This window comes from Salvelinus fontinalis, chromosome 31, assembly GCF_029448725.1.
Source record: "Salvelinus fontinalis isolate EN_2023a chromosome 31, ASM2944872v1, whole genome shotgun sequence".
NCBI lineage: Eukaryota > Metazoa > Chordata > Actinopteri > Salmoniformes > Salmonidae > Salvelinus > Salvelinus fontinalis.
Window position 1 is genome coordinate 19,240,079 of NC_074695.1, and position 18,681 is coordinate 19,258,759.

The following is an 18,681-nucleotide window of genomic DNA, read 5'->3' on the forward strand; positions in this document are numbered from 1 at the left end:
GTTAAAATGTTATGGGATGCATTTTCTCCATTGTTTTTGATGTTTGACCACCCAGCCTACATTATGATCAAAAAGCCACAGTAGCCTACTTGGCCTACTAAAACTGTAACTTAAAATGGGTACAGGCTCAGTGTTCACAGTAAACTTTTGCTGGAAGTTACACAGTTTTTTTACAAAGTTCAAGTTTGCGCTCAGAAGACCTGAAATTTGCTCAGCGCCAAAATCATTTTGAGGGAACATTGCACTGTGCCCACAGTGCCCACGTTCTGCTACATTGACTGGAATGTACAGATGTAGGATCTTCATTTAAGCCAGTTTGCTACAGCAGGAAAATAATTCTGAAGCAACAGGAAATTAGAATTTTTATGTGGGGTTATAATTAATGGACCTTTTTGTAGGGGTTGATACATTTTTCGTAGTGGAAATGACAAACTATATAAGCTTTTTTTTTTAAATCAAATACACAGGAAAATGCTGAGCAACAAAATAGTGAAACAATTAAAATCCTACATCTGTACAGTCGATTAAAATATATTTTCTCTCAAATTTCTATCCTCTTCCCTCCAGGTGTTTGATGCCACCAACACAACACGGGAGAGGAGGATATCCATTGTGAGCTTTTCCAAGGAAAAAGGCTACAAGGCAGGTTCAAGGGCAGGCCAACTGACAGTCCTGTAGCTGCTACTATACATAATGAATAAACACTTTACTACCACTGCAACAGCTAAATACAAACTCAGATGGTGATATGCATTAAAGTTCAATTTAAACTGGACAAAACCCCTTTGGTATAATGAACACAACTGAATTGTCCTTACAGGTATTTTTTGTGGAGTCCATTTGTGATGATCCAGACATCATTGCACAGAATATCATGGTGAGAAAGTCTATTCTCAAACCTTACCGGAGGGCTCTCTGTTTCTAAGATGCCAAACTCTGCAAGATGTTAAACTCTACACTGTGACACTGACCTTTGTCCCAGGAAGTGAAAGTGAGCAGCCCAGACTATGTGAACTGTGACAAGGATGAGGCGCAGGCAGACTTCCTGAAACGTATCGAGTGCTACAAGCAAACCTATGTGCCTTTGGACGATGAGAAAGACAGGTAGAGTTCAACAGACTGTGCCAACTAGCCTGGTCCCAGAACTGTTTGTGCTGTCTTGCCAACTCCTTTATAGTCATTGTCAAAAAAACAAATCTGGGATCAGGCTTTATGCCAACAGCTCCTCTCCCTGAATGAGAGAAAGAGTAAAAACTAAACTGAAAAAAATACTTGGTTATCCAAAATCCATCTCTCGTTCTGTCTTCCTGTATTTCCCCTACATGTTATTGTGTCGGCACCTGTCTTGAATAATAATTGTCTCACTATGTGTCTCTCTATATTTCCTATACAAAGGCATCTGTCTTACATCAAGATCTTCAACGTGGGCTCTAGGTACTTGGTGAACCTTGTGCAAGACCATATACAGAGCCGGATCGTGTACTACCTTATGAACATCCACGTCACACCGCGCTCTATCTTCCTGAGCCGCCACGGGGAGAGCGAGCTGAACCTGCTGGGTCGCATTGGGGGAGACTCAGGACTCTCTCCCAGGGGTCACAAGGTCAGTAGGCCACACAGGCATGGATCTCGGCTCCCAGAATCTAATCAGCTAACATTCCATTTTTTTTTGCCTGTCACTGAGACTAATATTACATCAATCAATCAAATGTATTTATAAAGCCCTTTTTACATCAGCCGATGTCACAAAGTGCTATACAGAAACCCAGCCTAAAACCCCAAACAGCAAGCAATGCAGATGTAATTTCAGAAGCCCAGTGGCTAGGAAAAACTCTCTAGAAAGGCAGGAACCTAGGAAGAAACCTAGAAAGGAACCAGGCTCTGAGGGGTGGCCAGTTCTCTTCTGGCTATGCCGAGTGGAGATTATAACAGATGTTCAAACATTTATAGATGACCAGCAGGGTCAAATAGTAATAATAATTACAGTAGTTGTAGAGGGTGCAACAGGTCAGTACCTCAAGAGTAAATGTCAGTTGGCTTTTCATAGCCGATCATTTTGAGTTAGAGACAGCAGGTGCGGTAGAGAGAGAGAGTCAAAACAGTAGGTCTGGGACAAGGTGGCACATCCGTCAAACACATCAGGGTTAGTATTTTTATTTTACCTTTATTTAACTAGGCAAGTCAGTTAAGAACAAATTCTTATTTTCAATGACAGCATAGGAACAGTGGGTTAACTGCCTTGTTCAAGAGCAGAAACACAGATTTGTACCTTGCCAGCTCAGGGATTCAAACTTGCAATCTTTCGGTTACTAGTCCAACGCTCTAACCACTAGGCTATGCTGCCGCCCCATAGCCACAGGGTTCCATAGTCACAGGCAGAACAGTTGAAACTGGAGCAGCAGCACGACCAGGTGGACTGGGGACAGCAAGGAGTCATCAGGCCAGGTAGTTCTGAGGCATGGTCCAATGGCTCAGGTCCTCCAAGAGAAGAGAGAGAGAGAAAGAGAGAAAGAGAAAGAGAGAGAGAGAGAGAGAGAATTAGAGGGAGCATACTTAAATTCACACAGGACACCGGATAAGACAGGAGAGATAATCCAGATATAACAGACTGACCCTAGCGCCCCAACACATAGACTTTTGCAGCATAAATAATGGAGGCTGAGACAGGAGGGTTTGCAAGACAACTGTGGCCCCGTCCGACAATACCCCCAGACAGGGCCAACCAGGCAGGATATAACCCCACCCACTTTGCTAAAACACAGCCCCCACACCACTAGAAGGATATAGTGAAAGGTTAACACAGCCCCCACACCACTAGAAGGCCGAGTATAGTCCACGAAGATCTCCCCCACGACACAAACCTGAGGGGGGCGCCAAACCTGGACAGGAAGATCACATCAGTGACTCAACCCACTCAAGCAACGCACCCCTCCTAGGGACGGGATGGAAGAGCACCAGCAAGACAGTGTAATAGGGTTGGAGGAAGAGAATCTCGGTGGAGAGAGAGGAACCGGCCAGGCAGAGACCGCAGGGTGGTTCGTCGCTCCAGTGCCTTTCCGTTCACCTTCACACCCCTGGGCCAGACTACGCTCTATCATAGAACCTACTGAAGAGATGAGTCTTCAATAAAGACTTAAAGGTTGAGACCAAGTCTACGTCTCTCACATGGATAGGCAGACCATTCCATAATAACGGAGTTCTCTAGGAGAAAGCCCTGCCTCCAGCTGTTCGCATAGAAATTCTAGGGACAATAAGGAGTCCTGCATCTTGTGACTGTAGCGTATGTGTAAGTACATGTATGTACGGCAGGACCAAATCAGAGAGATAGGTACAGTAGGAGCAAGCCTATGCAATGTTTTGTAGGTTAGCAGTAAAAACTTGAAATCAGCCCTTGCCTTAACAGGAAGCCAGTGTAGAGAGGCTAGCACTGGAGTAATATGATTTAAAAAATGTAGTTCCAGTCAAGATTCTAGCAGCCGTGTTTAGCACTAACTGAAGTTTATTTAGTGCTTTATCCAGGTAGACGGAAAGTAGAGCATTGCAATAGTCTAATCTAGAAGTGACAAAAGCATGGATTAATTTTTCTGCATAATTTTTGGACAGAAAGTTTCTGATTTTTGCAATGTTACGAAGATGGAAAAAAAGCTGTCTTTGAAATAGTTTTGATATGTTCGTCAAAAGAGAGATCAGGGTCCAGAGTAACGCCGAGGTCCTTCACAGTTTTATTTGTGACGACTGTACAACCATCAAGATTAATTGTCAGATCCAACAGAAGATCTCTTTGTTTCTTCGGACCTAGAACTAGCATCTCTGTTTTGTCTGAGTTTTAAAGTAATACATTTGCCGCCATCCACTTCCTTATGTCTGAAACACAGGTTTCCAGGTAGGAAATGTTTCATCGAAATGTACAGCTGTGTATCGTCCGCATAGCAGTGAAAGTTAACATTATGTTTCCGAATAATATATAATGAAAACAATAGAGGTCCTAAAACGGAACCTTGAGGAAAACCAAAACTTACTGTTGATTTGTCAAACCATCCACAGAGACAAACGGATATCTTTCCTGACAGATAAGATCTGAAATCGGGCCAGAACTTGTTCGTGTAGACCAATTTTGTTTTCCAATCTCTCCCAAAGAATGTGGTGATCGATGGTATCAAAAGCAGCACTAGGGTGATTCTCACGAAATCTTGGTTTCAAAGATTTCAAACATGAAATCTTTAAAAAGACTTGCACCAAAAATGCCCCTTTTAGGCATAAATAACAAGGTCTGTGTTTGTGTTTGTGAGCATTAATTTAAAAACCTTTACTGACAATTTAACACCTTTATGAACATATTTTCACCGCAATGGTCTGAAAACATCAAGAAAAAGCAAATACATAAAAAAATAATATAGATTTTTAAATTAACATTTTTATTTGATTTTGACTGATTTCTCTCATTACCGCAACACCTTCCGCAATCTACAACCTAATATTTTTGATATTATTGATAATAATTACAATTTAACATTAACACTGGAGTGATAGATGTGCAGATGATGATGTGGAGATACTGGGGTGCAAAAGAGCAAAAATAAATAACAATATGGGGATGAGGGTAGTAGGGTGGGCTATTTACAGATGGGATTCAAGTTCAATCAATTTCATTTTGCAGTGCTTCAAAGGTACATAACACACATACAGGGCCTTGCAAAAGTTTTCACCCCTTTGGCATTTTTCCTATTTTGTTGCATTACGACCTGTAGTTTAAATTGATTTTTATTTGGATTTCATGTAATGGAACGGACAAAATATTCCAAATTGGTGAAGTGAAATGAAAAAAAAACTTGTTTCAAAAAATTCAAAAAAATACAAAATGGAAAAGTTGTGCGTGCATATATATTCACCCCTTTTGCTATGATGCGCCTAAATAAGATCTGGTGCAACCAATTACCTTCATAAGTCACATAATTAGTTAAATAAAGTCCACCTGTGTGCAATCTAAGTGTCACATGATATGTCACATGATCTCAGTATATATACACCTGTTCTGAAAGGCCCCAGAGTCTGCAACACCACTAAGCAAGGGGCACCGCCAAGCAAGCGAAATTATGAAGACCAAGGAGCTCTCCAAACAGGTCAGGGACAAAGTTGTGGAGATTACAGACCAGGGCTGGGTTATAAAAAAATATACGAAACTTTGAACATCCCATGGAGCACCATTAAATCCATTATTAAAAAATGGAAAGAATATGGCACCACAACAAACCTGCCAAGAGAGGGCCGCCCACCAAAACTCAAGGACCAGGCAAGGAGGGCATTAATCAGAGAGGCAACAAAAAGACCAGAGATAACTCTGAAGAGCTGCAAGCTCCACAGCGGAGATTGGAGTATCTGTCCATAGGACCACTTTAAGCCGTACACTCCACAGAGCTGGGCTTTACTGGAAGAGTGGACAGAATAAAGTAATTGCTTGCACATTTGGTGTTCGCCAAAAGGCATGTGGGAGACTACCCAAACATATGGAAGAAGGTACTCTGGTTAGATGAGACAAAAATTTTGCTTTTTGGCCATCAAGGAAAACGCTATGTCTGGCGCAAACCTAACACCTCTCATCACCCTGAGAACAACATCCCCACAGTGAAGCATGGTGGTGGCAGCATCATGCTGTGGGTATGTTTTTCATCGACAGGGACTGGGAAAATGGTCAGAATTTAAGGAATGATGGATGGCCCTAAATACAGGGAAATTCTTGAGGGAAACCTGTTTCAGTCTTCAAGAGATTTGAGACTGGGACGGAGGTTCACCTTCCAGCAGGACAATGACCCTAAGCATACTGCTAAAGCAACACTTGAGTGGTTTAAGGGGAAATATTTAAATGTCTTGGAATGGCCTAGTGACAGCTCAGACCTCAATCCAATTGAGAATCTGTGGTATGACTTAAAGATTGCTGTACACCAGCAGAACCCATCCAACTTGAAGGAGCTGGAGAAGTTTTGCCTTGAAGAATGGGCAAAAATCCCAGTGGCTAGATGTGCCAAGCTTATAGAGACATACCCCAAGAGACTTGCAGCTGTAATTGCTGCTGAAGGTGGCTCTACAAAGTATTGACTTTGGGGGGGGTGGATAGTTATGCATGCTCAAGTTTTCTGTTTGTTTCACACAAAAAAAATATTTAGCATCTTTAAAGTGGTAGGCATGTTATGTAAATCAAATTAAACAAACCCCCCAAAAATCTATTTTAATTCCAGGTTGTAAGGCAACAAAATAGGAAAAATGCCAAGGGGTTGAATACTTTCGCAAGCCACTGTAGGCTAAAAACAGAGAATACATAAAAACAACACATACAAAAACATTAGAACAATACATCATCGTCAATACACACACTGGCCTGTATAGTGTCCCTTGGGGATGATGTTTCTATGACCCCAAGCTGGTGCAGCTTCTTCATCTTTAAGCCAAAGTTTTCATGTGTTTTGCAAGCACATGTTCTCTGTCTGTGACTCTTCGCTGGCCAATCCAAAATTGCTTAAGTTTAAATAATTAAGGCTTGGAGAGGTTGTGCCTCACCAGACAAATCTTCAATGAAGATAGTGACCGTTAAGGCTCTCTTGCGGAATATCTGGACTTTTTTCCGAATTTCTCGAGATTTCTGGAGACTTAATCTTGATGAAGGAAGCGGCTAACAAGTTTGCGCATTAGTCTTCTCTGGCTGTTATTGGGTAATGTTCTCTGATGACCTCTCTTTGTAGATTTCTTCTGGACCTATCTGCCTTCCATGTTGACAATTACCTGCTTCCTCTTGGCCCTCATCTCAAGTCTTTTCAGTCTTTTCTTTAGGTTGACCATCTCTTTGGTCCTCTCCAGCAGCTTCTCTTCTGTGTAACGCAACTTTGACCTCAATTTTAATAGTGTTTTTTTTCTTCTGTTCCTCTTTTTGGGTGATTCCTTTGGGGTAGATGTCTTCATTGGTCCTGGTGTCTGTAGAGATGTCTATCTTCTTTTAGGAGTTGAGTTGATGGCAGGGACATTTACCTGCTGAGGTGAGAATGGCTGTTCTCTTGAGGAGGATGTGTCTTCTTGAAGATTTTGAATAACTTCTTAATTTTGCTTTTTGAACATGTTGAAGTGTATCATCTTCCTGGCTTGATGGTGTTATGTCCAATACAGCTTTTAGCTGTTTCTTTCGTCTGTAATACCTTTTTGAGTTTTCCCGCCACTCTTTTCTTCTTTTCATGTTGCTTCTTTGTCAGAACTTGAGTTTTCTTGATTTTACAATTTTGATTTTGATTTTGATATCTGGAACTGTAAAGGAAGAAGAAATGAAATGAGCATGTCTCAAAACATAGGATTTTTTTTTACTGTTATGGAGAAGTCATCCTATAGTAGAGACTGAATGGCTTGCAGACTGTGTGTGTGTGTGTGTGTGTGTGTGTGTGTGTGTGTGTGTGTGTGTGTGTGTGTGTGTGTGTGTGTGTGTGTGTGTGTGTGTGTGTGTGTGTGTGTGTGTGTGTGTGTGTGTGTGTGTGTGTGCATCCTACAGTAGGGACTGAATGGCTTACAGACTGTCTGTGTGTACACATCCTATAGTAGAAACTGAATCGCTTACAGACTTTGTGTGGACATTCTATAGTACAAACTAAATGGCTTACTGGATATGTGTGTGTGTGTGTGTGTGTGTGTGTGTGTGTGTGTGTGTGTGTGTGTGTGTGTGTGTGTGTGTGTGTGTGTGTGTGTGTGTGTGTGTGTGTGTGTGTGTGTGTGTGTGTGTGTGTGTGTGTGTGTGTGTGTGTGTGTGTGTGTGTGTGTGTGTGTGTGTGTGTGTGTGTGTGTGTGTGTGTGTGTGTGTGTGTGTGTGTGTGTCTGTGTGTGGTGGACGTGTGCTTGCGCATGTGTAGACTTCCTAACACTGTAGGGTATTGACTTCCTATAGAGACTGTATAAGGGCATAGGTTTCCTATAGACTATATATATATGCTAATTACTCTTGCTGTAACCTCTCCAACCCCTAACCTCTCTCTCCTTCCTTCTGTACTCTTCCAGCAGTTCTGGGTTGGTGTAAACTTTTTCTCAGAATTTTGTCAGCCTTCGCTAAAGATGTAATTTTGTCCCTTGCTGACTGTCTGCAATTAAACAGGACATAAGGCAAAATATCAAGTCAGTAAATAATATTTAAATTAATAGTTAATTATATATATTTCAAAATATAGTCTGTATGTGTCACGGCCGTCAAAGGAAGTGGACCAAGGTGCAGCGTGGTGAGCATACATTCTCCTTTTTATTGAAGAAATGTCGCCAACAAAAAACAATAAACAATACAAAACGACCGTGAAGCTTAAGGGCTATAGTGCAACTAACAAAAGTCAACTACCCACACTGAAAGGAGGGAAAAAGGGCTACCTAAGTATGGTTCCCAATCAGAGACAACGATAGACAGCTGTCCCTGATTGAGAACCATACCCGGCCAAAACATAGAAATAAACACAACATAGAATGCCCACCCCAAATCATACCCTGACCAAACCAAATAGAGACATAAAAAGGCTCTCTAAGGTCAGTGCGTGACAGTATGATTAAATTCTCATTACCGAAACAGAAGTTCTCTCTATCGCAACTGGCCTTAAATTGCAGCGGTAAGTGAGAATGGTGTTGAGGAGGATGAGGAACCTTGGCATATTTTGCTAACAATGGAGAAGACATGATGACTAAATACATTTTTACTCAATGTACATAATTAGACATTAATGAAGTATATTTTAATCGAAAATTTGAAATCTAACGTTTTTCTAAATGTGGAAACCTACTTGTATCAGTAATGATAATCAATTCTGTCTCTTACACAGTCTGACAAGAGAATGTTTAACTTTTAACTGAAGAAATATAAAGAGATCTTTTTACTTCGTAGCCATATTGAAGGTACTGGCAGATGTGTTGCTTCATTCAAAGTCAAACTTTGTTTAAAATTCTCTGTGTGTAAACAGTCCTTCAAAAATGTTGCGGAGGATGAGAAAATCAGTCCTATTATTATTATACATGAACATTCAGTTAATATTTTTTATGTCATTTGAAAACATCTGGTAGAACATCCATTTATTTTTTTCAGAATATTTTCATTTTACTCTGTTCAAATTAAAACATAACATACATTCTGAACGCTGGAAGCGTTGCGGTAATGAGTATTTCAGCAGAAAATGCAATAAAATACAAAAATAATTAATTCCGACGTTGAAATTACTGTTTGTGCAAGAGACCACTTTCTTTATTATAATATTTTGGTATATTACAAAATTACATGTTTTATATTTAAAATCATTACTGCCGTGGTATTTCAATGGTTTCATGAGAATAATAGGGTCTAGGAGCAAGAGGACAGATGCAGAGCCTTGGTCTGACGCCATTAAAAGGTAATTTACCATCTCCATGAGTGCAGTCTCAGTGCTATGATGGGGTCTAAAGCCAGATTGAAGTGTTTCACAACATTGTTTGTCTTCAGGAAGGCAGTGAGTTGCTGTGCAACAGCTTTTTCTAAAAAAATTGAGAGGAATGTGAGATTCGATATCGGCCAATAGTTTTTCAATATTTTCTAGGTCAAGGTTTGGCTTTTTCAAGAGAGGCTTTATTACTGCCACTTTTAGTGAGTTTGGTACACATTTGGGAGATAGGGAGCCATTTATTATGTTCAACATAGGAGGGCCAAGCACAGGAAGCAGCTCTTTCAGTAGTTTGGTTGGAATAAGGTCCAGTATGCAGCTTGAAGGTTTAGAGGCCATTACAATTTTCATGAATGTGTCAAGAGATATAGGATTAAAAAACCTGAGTGTCTCCCTTGATCCTAGGTCCTGGCAGTGTTGTGCAGACTCAGGACAACTGAGCTTTGGAGAAATATGCAGATTCAAAGAGGAGTCCTTAATTTGCTTTTTAATGATCATGATCTTTTCGTAAAAGAAGCATATATATTCACCCCTTTTGCTATGATGCGCCTAAATAAGATCTGGTGCAACCAATTACCTTCATAAGTCACATAATTAGTTAAATAAAGTCCACCTGTGTGCAATCTAAGTGTCACATGATATGTCACATGATCTCAGTATATATACACCTGTTCTGAAAGGCCCCAGAGTCTGCAACACCACTAAGCAAGGGGCACCGCCAAGCAAGCGAAATTATGAAGACCAAGGAGCTCTCCAAACAGGTCAGGGACAAAGTTGTGGAGATTACAGACCAGGGCTGGGTTATAAAAAAATATACGAAACTTTGAACATCCCATGGAGCACCATTAAATCCATTATTAAAAAATGGAAAGAATATGGCACCACAACAAACCTGCCAAGAGAGGGCCGCCCACCAAAACTCAAGGACCAGGCAAGGAGGGCATTAATCAGAGAGGCAACAAAAAGACCAGAGATAACTCTGAAGAGCTGCAAGCTCCACAGCGGAGATTGGAGTATCTGTCCATAGGACCACTTTAAGCCGTACACTCCACAGAGCTGGGCTTTACTGGAAGAGTGGACAGAATAAAGTAATTGCTTGCACATTTGGTGTTCGCCAAAAGGCATGTGGGAGACTACCCAAACATATGGAAGAAGGTACTCTGGTTAGATGAGACAAAAATTTTGCTTTTTGGCCATCAAGGAAAACGCTATGTCTGGCGCAAACCTAACACCTCTCATCACCCTGAGAACAACATCCCCACAGTGAAGCATGGTGGTGGCAGCATCATGCTGTGGGTATGTTTTTCATCGACAGGGACTGGGAAAATGGTCAGAATTTAAGGAATGATGGATGGCCCTAAATACAGGGAAATTCTTGAGGGAAACCTGTTTCAGTCTTCAAGAGATTTGAGACTGGGACGGAGGTTCACCTTCCAGCAGGACAATGACCCTAAGCATACTGCTAAAGCAACACTTGAGTGGTTTAAGGGGAAATATTTAAATGTCTTGGAATGGCCTAGTGACAGCTCAGACCTCAATCCAATTGAGAATCTGTGGTATGACTTAAAGATTGCTGTACACCAGCAGAACCCATCCAACTTGAAGGAGCTGGAGAAGTTTTGCCTTGAAGAATGGGCAAAAATCCCAGTGGCTAGATGTGCCAAGCTTATAGAGACATACCCCAAGAGACTTGCAGCTGTAATTGCTGCTGAAGGTGGCTCTACAAAGTATTGACTTTGGGGGGGGTGGATAGTTATGCATGCTCAAGTTTTCTGTTTGTTTCACACAAAAAAAATATTTAGCATCTTTAAAGTGGTAGGCATGTTATGTAAATCAAATTAAACAAACCCCCCAAAAATCTATTTTAATTCCAGGTTGTAAGGCAACAAAATAGGAAAAATGCCAAGGGGTTGAATACTTTCGCAAGCCACTGTAGGCTAAAAACAGAGAATACATAAAAACAACACATACAAAAACATTAGAACAATACATCATCGTCAATACACACACTGGCCTGTATAGTGTCCCTTGGGGATGATGTTTCTATGACCCCAAGCTGGTGCAGCTTCTTCATCTTTAAGCCAAAGTTTTCATGTGTTTTGCAAGCACATGTTCTCTGTCTGTGACTCTTCGCTGGCCAATCCAAAATTGCTTAAGTTTAAATAATTAAGGCTTGGAGAGGTTGTGCCTCACCAGACAAATCTTCAATGAAGATAGTGACCGTTAAGGCTCTCTTGCGGAATATCTGGACTTTTTTCCGAATTTCTCGAGATTTCTGGAGACTTAATCTTGATGAAGGAAGCGGCTAACAAGTTTGCGCATTAGTCTTCTCTGGCTGTTATTGGGTAATGTTCTCTGATGACCTCTCTTTGTAGATTTCTTCTGGACCTATCTGCCTTCCATGTTGACAATTACCTGCTTCCTCTTGGCCCTCATCTCAAGTCTTTTCAGTCTTTTCTTTAGGTTGACCATCTCTTTGGTCCTCTCCAGCAGCTTCTCTTCTGTGTAACGCAACTTTGACCTCAATTTTAATAGTGTTTTTTTTCTTCTGTTCCTCTTTTTGGGTGATTCCTTTGGGGTAGATGTCTTCATTGGTCCTGGTGTCTGTAGAGATGTCTATCTTCTTTTAGGAGTTGAGTTGATGGCAGGGACATTTACCTGCTGAGGTGAGAATGGCTGTTCTCTTGAGGAGGATGTGTCTTCTTGAAGATTTTGAATAACTTCTTAATTTTGCTTTTTGAACATGTTGAAGTGTATCATCTTCCTGGCTTGATGGTGTTATGTCCAATACAGCTTTTAGCTGTTTCTTTCGTCTGTAATACCTTTTTGAGTTTTCCCGCCACTCTTTTCTTCTTTTCATGTTGCTTCTTTGTCAGAACTTGAGTTTTCTTGATTTTACAATTTTGATTTTGATTTTGATATCTGGAACTGTAAAGGAAGAAGAAATGAAATGAGCATGTCTCAAAACATAGGATTTTTTTTTACTGTTATGGAGAAGTCATCCTATAGTAGAGACTGAATGGCTTGCAGACTGTGTGTGTGTGTGTGTGTGTGTGTGTGTGTGTGTGTGTGTGTGTGTGTGTGCATCCTACAGTAGGGACTGAATGGCTTACAGACTGTCTGTGTGTACACATCCTATAGTAGAAACTGAATCGCTTACAGACTTTGTGTGGACATTCTATAGTACAAACTAAATGGCTTACTGTGTGTGTGTGTGTGTGTGTGTGTGTGTGTGTGTGTGTGTGTGTGTGTGTGTGTGTGTGTGTGTGTGTGTGTGTGTGTGTGTGTGTGTGTGTGTGTGTGTGTGTGTGTGTGTGTGTGTGGTGGACGTGTGCTTGCGCATGTGTAGACTTCCTAACACTGTAGGGTATTGACTTCCTATAGAGACTGTATAAGGGCATAGGTTTCCTATAGACTATATATATATGCTAATTACTCTTGCTGTAACCTCTCCAACCCCTAACCTCTCTCTCCTTCCTTCTGTACTCTTCCAGCAGTTCTGGGTTGGTGTAAACTTTTTCTCAGAATTTTGTCAGCCTTCGCTAAAGATGTAATTTTGTCCCTTGCTGACTGTCTGCAATTAAACAGGACATAAGGCAAAATATCAAGTCAGTAAATAATATTTAAATTAATAGTTAATTATATATATTTCAAAATATAGTCTGTATGTGTCACGGCCGTCAAAGGAAGTGGACCAAGGTGCAGCGTGGTGAGCATACATTCTCCTTTTTATTGAAGAAATGTCGCCAACAAAAAACAATAAACAATACAAAACGACCGTGAAGCTTAAGGGCTATAGTGCAACTAACAAAAGTCAACTACCCACACTGAAAGGAGGGAAAAAGGGCTACCTAAGTATGGTTCCCAATCAGAGACAACGATAGACAGCTGTCCCTGATTGAGAACCATACCCGGCCAAAACATAGAAATAAACACAACATAGAATGCCCACCCCAAATCATACCCTGACCAAACCAAATAGAGACATAAAAAGGCTCTCTAAGGTCAGTGCGTGACAGTATGATTAAATTCTCATTACCGAAACAGAAGTTCTCTCTATCGCAACTGGCCTTAAATTGCAGCGGTAAGTGAGAATGGTGTTGAGGAGGATGAGGAACCTTGGCATATTTTGCTAACAATGGAGAAGACATGATGACTAAATACATTTTTACTCAATGTACATAATTAGACATTAATGAAGTATATTTTAATCGAAAATTTGAAATCTAACGTTTTTCTAAATGTGGAAACCTACTTGTATCAGTAATGATAATCAATTCTGTCTCTTACACAGTCTGACAAGAGAATGTTTAACTTTTAACTGAAGAAATATAAAGAGATCTTTTTACTTCGTAGCCATATTGAAGGTACTGGCAGATGTGTTGCTTCATTCAAAGTCAAACTTTGTTTAAAATTCTCTGTGTGTAAACAGTCCTTCAAAAATGTTGCGGAGGATGAGAAAATCAGTCCTATTATTATTATACATGAACATTCAGTTAATATTTTTTATGTCATTTGAAAACATCTGGTAGAACATCCATTTATTTTTTTCAGAATATTTTCATTTTACTCTGTTCAAATTAAAACATAACATACATTCTGAACGCTGGAAGCGTTGCGGTAATGAGTATTTCAGCAGAAAATGCAATAAAATACAAAAATAATTAATTCCGACGTTGAAATTACTGTTTGTGCAAGAGACCACTTTCTTTATTATAATATTTTGGTATATTACAAAATTACATGTTTTATATTTAAAATCATTACTGCCGTGGTATTTCAATGGTTTCATGAGAATAATAGGGTCTAGGAGCAAGAGGACAGATGCAGAGCCTTGGTCTGACGCCATTAAAAGGTAATTTACCATCTCCATGAGTGCAGTCTCAGTGCTATGATGGGGTCTAAAGCCAGATTGAAGTGTTTCACAACATTGTTTGTCTTCAGGAAGGCAGTGAGTTGCTGTGCAACAGCTTTTTCTAAAAAAATTGAGAGGAATGTGAGATTCGATATCGGCCAATAGTTTTTCAATATTTTCTAGGTCAAGGTTTGGCTTTTTCAAGAGAGGCTTTATTACTGCCACTTTTAGTGAGTTTGGTACACATTTGGGAGATAGGGAGCCATTTATTATGTTCAACATAGGAGGGCCAAGCACAGGAAGCAGCTCTTTCAGTAGTTTGGTTGGAATAAGGTCCAGTATGCAGCTTGAAGGTTTAGAGGCCATTACAATTTTCATGAATGTGTCAAGAGATATAGGATTAAAAAACCTGAGTGTCTCCCTTGATCCTAGGTCCTGGCAGTGTTGTGCAGACTCAGGACAACTGAGCTTTGGAGAAATATGCAGATTCAAAGAGGAGTCCTTAATTTGCTTTTTAATGATCATGATCTTTTCGTAAAAGAAGCATATATATTCACCCCTTTTGCTATGATGCGCCTAAATAAGATCTGGTGCAACCAATTACCTTCATAAGTCACATAATTAGTTAAATAAAGTCCACCTGTGTGCAATCTAAGTGTCACATGATATGTCACATGATCTCAGTATATATACACCTGTTCTGAAAGGCCCCAGAGTCTGCAACACCACTAAGCAAGGGGCACCGCCAAGCAAGCGAAATTATGAAGACCAAGGAGCTCTCCAAACAGGTCAGGGACAAAGTTGTGGAGATTACAGACCAGGGCTGGGTTATAAAAAAATATACGAAACTTTGAACATCCCATGGAGCACCATTAAATCCATTATTAAAAAATGGAAAGAATATGGCACCACAACAAACCTGCCAAGAGAGGGCCGCCCACCAAAACTCAAGGACCAGGCAAGGAGGGCATTAATCAGAGAGGCAACAAAAAGACCAGAGATAACTCTGAAGAGCTGCAAGCTCCACAGCGGAGATTGGAGTATCTGTCCATAGGACCACTTTAAGCCGTACACTCCACAGAGCTGGGCTTTACTGGAAGAGTGGACAGAATAAAGTAATTGCTTGCACATTTGGTGTTCGCCAAAAGGCATGTGGGAGACTACCCAAACATATGGAAGAAGGTACTCTGGTTAGATGAGACAAAAATTTTGCTTTTTGGCCATCAAGGAAAACGCTATGTCTGGCGCAAACCTAACACCTCTCATCACCCTGAGAACAACATCCCCACAGTGAAGCATGGTGGTGGCAGCATCATGCTGTGGGTATGTTTTTCATCGACAGGGACTGGGAAAATGGTCAGAATTTAAGGAATGATGGATGGCCCTAAATACAGGGAAATTCTTGAGGGAAACCTGTTTCAGTCTTCAAGAGATTTGAGACTGGGACGGAGGTTCACCTTCCAGCAGGACAATGACCCTAAGCATACTGCTAAAGCAACACTTGAGTGGTTTAAGGGGAAATATTTAAATGTCTTGGAATGGCCTAGTGACAGCTCAGACCTCAATCCAATTGAGAATCTGTGGTATGACTTAAAGATTGCTGTACACCAGCAGAACCCATCCAACTTGAAGGAGCTGGAGAAGTTTTGCCTTGAAGAATGGGCAAAAATCCCAGTGGCTAGATGTGCCAAGCTTATAGAGACATACCCCAAGAGACTTGCAGCTGTAATTGCTGCTGAAGGTGGCTCTACAAAGTATTGACTTTGGGGGGGGTGGATAGTTATGCATGCTCAAGTTTTCTGTTTGTTTCACACAAAAAAAATATTTAGCATCTTTAAAGTGGTAGGCATGTTATGTAAATCAAATTAAACAAACCCCCCAAAAATCTATTTTAATTCCAGGTTGTAAGGCAACAAAATAGGAAAAATGCCAAGGGGTTGAATACTTTCGCAAGCCACTGTAGGCTAAAAACAGAGAATACATAAAAACAACACATACAAAAACATTAGAACAATACATCATCGTCAATACACACACTGGCCTGTATAGTGTCCCTTGGGGATGATGTTTCTATGACCCCAAGCTGGTGCAGCTTCTTCATCTTTAAGCCAAAGTTTTCATGTGTTTTGCAAGCACATGTTCTCTGTCTGTGACTCTTCGCTGGCCAATCCAAAATTGCTTAAGTTTAAATAATTAAGGCTTGGAGAGGTTGTGCCTCACCAGACAAATCTTCAATGAAGATAGTGACCGTTAAGGCTCTCTTGCGGAATATCTGGACTTTTTTCCGAATTTCTCGAGATTTCTGGAGACTTAATCTTGATGAAGGAAGCGGCTAACAAGTTTGCGCATTAGTCTTCTCTGGCTGTTATTGGGTAATGTTCTCTGATGACCTCTCTTTGTAGATTTCTTCTGGACCTATCTGCCTTCCATGTTGACAATTACCTGCTTCCTCTTGGCCCTCATCTCAAGTCTTTTCAGTCTTTTCTTTAGGTTGACCATCTCTTTGGTCCTCTCCAGCAGCTTCTCTTCTGTGTAACGCAACTTTGACCTCAATTTTAATAGTGTTTTTTTTCTTCTGTTCCTCTTTTTGGGTGATTCCTTTGGGGTAGATGTCTTCATTGGTCCTGGTGTCTGTAGAGATGTCTATCTTCTTTTAGGAGTTGAGTTGATGGCAGGGACATTTACCTGCTGAGGTGAGAATGGCTGTTCTCTTGAGGAGGATGTGTCTTCTTGAAGATTTTGAATAACTTCTTAATTTTGCTTTTTGAACATGTTGAAGTGTATCATCTTCCTGGCTTGATGGTGTTATGTCCAATACAGCTTTTAGCTGTTTCTTTCGTCTGTAATACCTTTTTGAGTTTTCCCGCCACTCTTTTCTTCTTTTCATGTTGCTTCTTTGTCAGAACTTGAGTTTTCTTGATTTTACAATTTTGATTTTGATTTTGATATCTGGAACTGTAAAGGAAGAAGAAATGAAATGAGCATGTCTCAAAACATAGGATTTTTTTTTACTGTTATGGAGAAGTCATCCTATAGTAGAGACTGAATGGCTTGCAGACTGTGTGTGTGTGTGTGTGTGTGTGTGTGTGTGTGTGTGTGTGTGTGTGTGTGTGTGTGCATCCTACAGTAGGGACTGAATGGCTTACAGACTGTCTGTGTGTACACATCCTATAGTAGAAACTGAATCGCTTACAGACTTTGTGTGGACATTCTATAGTACAAACTAAATGGCTTACTGTGTGTGTGTGTGTGTGTGTGTGTGTGTGTGTGTGTGTGTGTGTGTGTGTGTGTGTGTGTGTGTGTGTGTGTGTGTGTGTGTGTGTGTGTGTGTGTGTGTGTGTGTGTGGTGGACGTGTGCTTGCGCATGTGTAGACTTCCTAACACTGTAGGGTATTGACTTCCTATAGAGACTGTATAAGGGCATAGGTTTCCTATAGACTATATATATATGCTAATTACTCTTGCTGTAACCTCTCCAACCCCTAACCTCTCTCTCCTTCCTTCTGTACTCTTCCAGCAGTTCTGGGTTGGTGTAAACTTTTTCTCAGAATTTTGTCAGCCTTCGCTAAAGATGTAATTTTGTCCCTTGCTGACTGTCTGCAATTAAACAGGACATAAGGCAAAATATCAAGTCAGTAAATAATATTTAAATTAATAGTTAATTATATATATTTCAAAATATAGTCTGTATGTGTCACGGCCGTCAAAGGAAGTGGACCAAGGTGCAGCGTGGTGAGCATACATTCTCCTTTTTATTGAAGAAATGTCGCCAACAAAAAACAATAAACAATACAAAACGACCGTGAAGCTTAAGGGCTATAGTGCAACTAACAAAAGTCAACTACCCACACTGAAAGGAGGGAAAAAGGGCTACCTAAGTATGGTTCCCAATCAGAGACAACGATAGACAGCTGTCCCTGATTGAGAACCATACCCGGCCAAAACATAGAAATAAACACAACATAGAATGCCCACCCCAAATCATACCCTGACCAAACCAAATAGAGACATAAAAAGGCTCTCTAAGGTCAGTGCGTGACAGTATGATTAAATTCTCATTACCGAAACAGAAGTTCTCTCTATCGCAACTGGCCTTAAATTGCAGCGGTAAGTGAGAATGGTGTTGAGGAGGATGAGGAACCTTGGCATATTTTGCTAACAATGGAGAAGACATGATGACTAAATACATTTTTACTCAATGTACATAATTAGACATTAATGAAGTATATTTTAATCGAAAATTTGAAATCTAACGTTTTTCTAAATGTGGAAACCTACTTGTATCAGTAATGATAATCAATTCTGTCTCTTACACAGTCTGACAAGAGAATGTTTAACTTTTAACTGAAGAAATATAAAGAGATCTTTTTACTTCGTAGCCATATTGAAGGTACTGGCAGATGTGTTGCTTCA

General features: G+C 40.4%; 1 protein-coding gene across 1 annotated transcript in view; it reads left to right on the forward strand.

Moving 5' to 3' along the window:
- The window catches only part of LOC129829755 (6-phosphofructo-2-kinase/fructose-2,6-bisphosphatase-like), a 38,705-nt gene that overhangs the window by 6,940 nt on the left and 13,084 nt on the right, over positions 1 to 18,681 (forward strand). The window contains exons 5-8 of the mRNA XM_055891649.1: positions 568 to 642; positions 821 to 877; positions 983 to 1,104; positions 1,396 to 1,603. Of these exons, the coding sequence (XP_055747624.1) occupies positions 568 to 642; positions 821 to 877; positions 983 to 1,104; positions 1,396 to 1,603 (462 nt within the window). The remainder of the gene's footprint in view (positions 1 to 567; positions 643 to 820; positions 878 to 982; positions 1,105 to 1,395; positions 1,604 to 18,681) is intronic.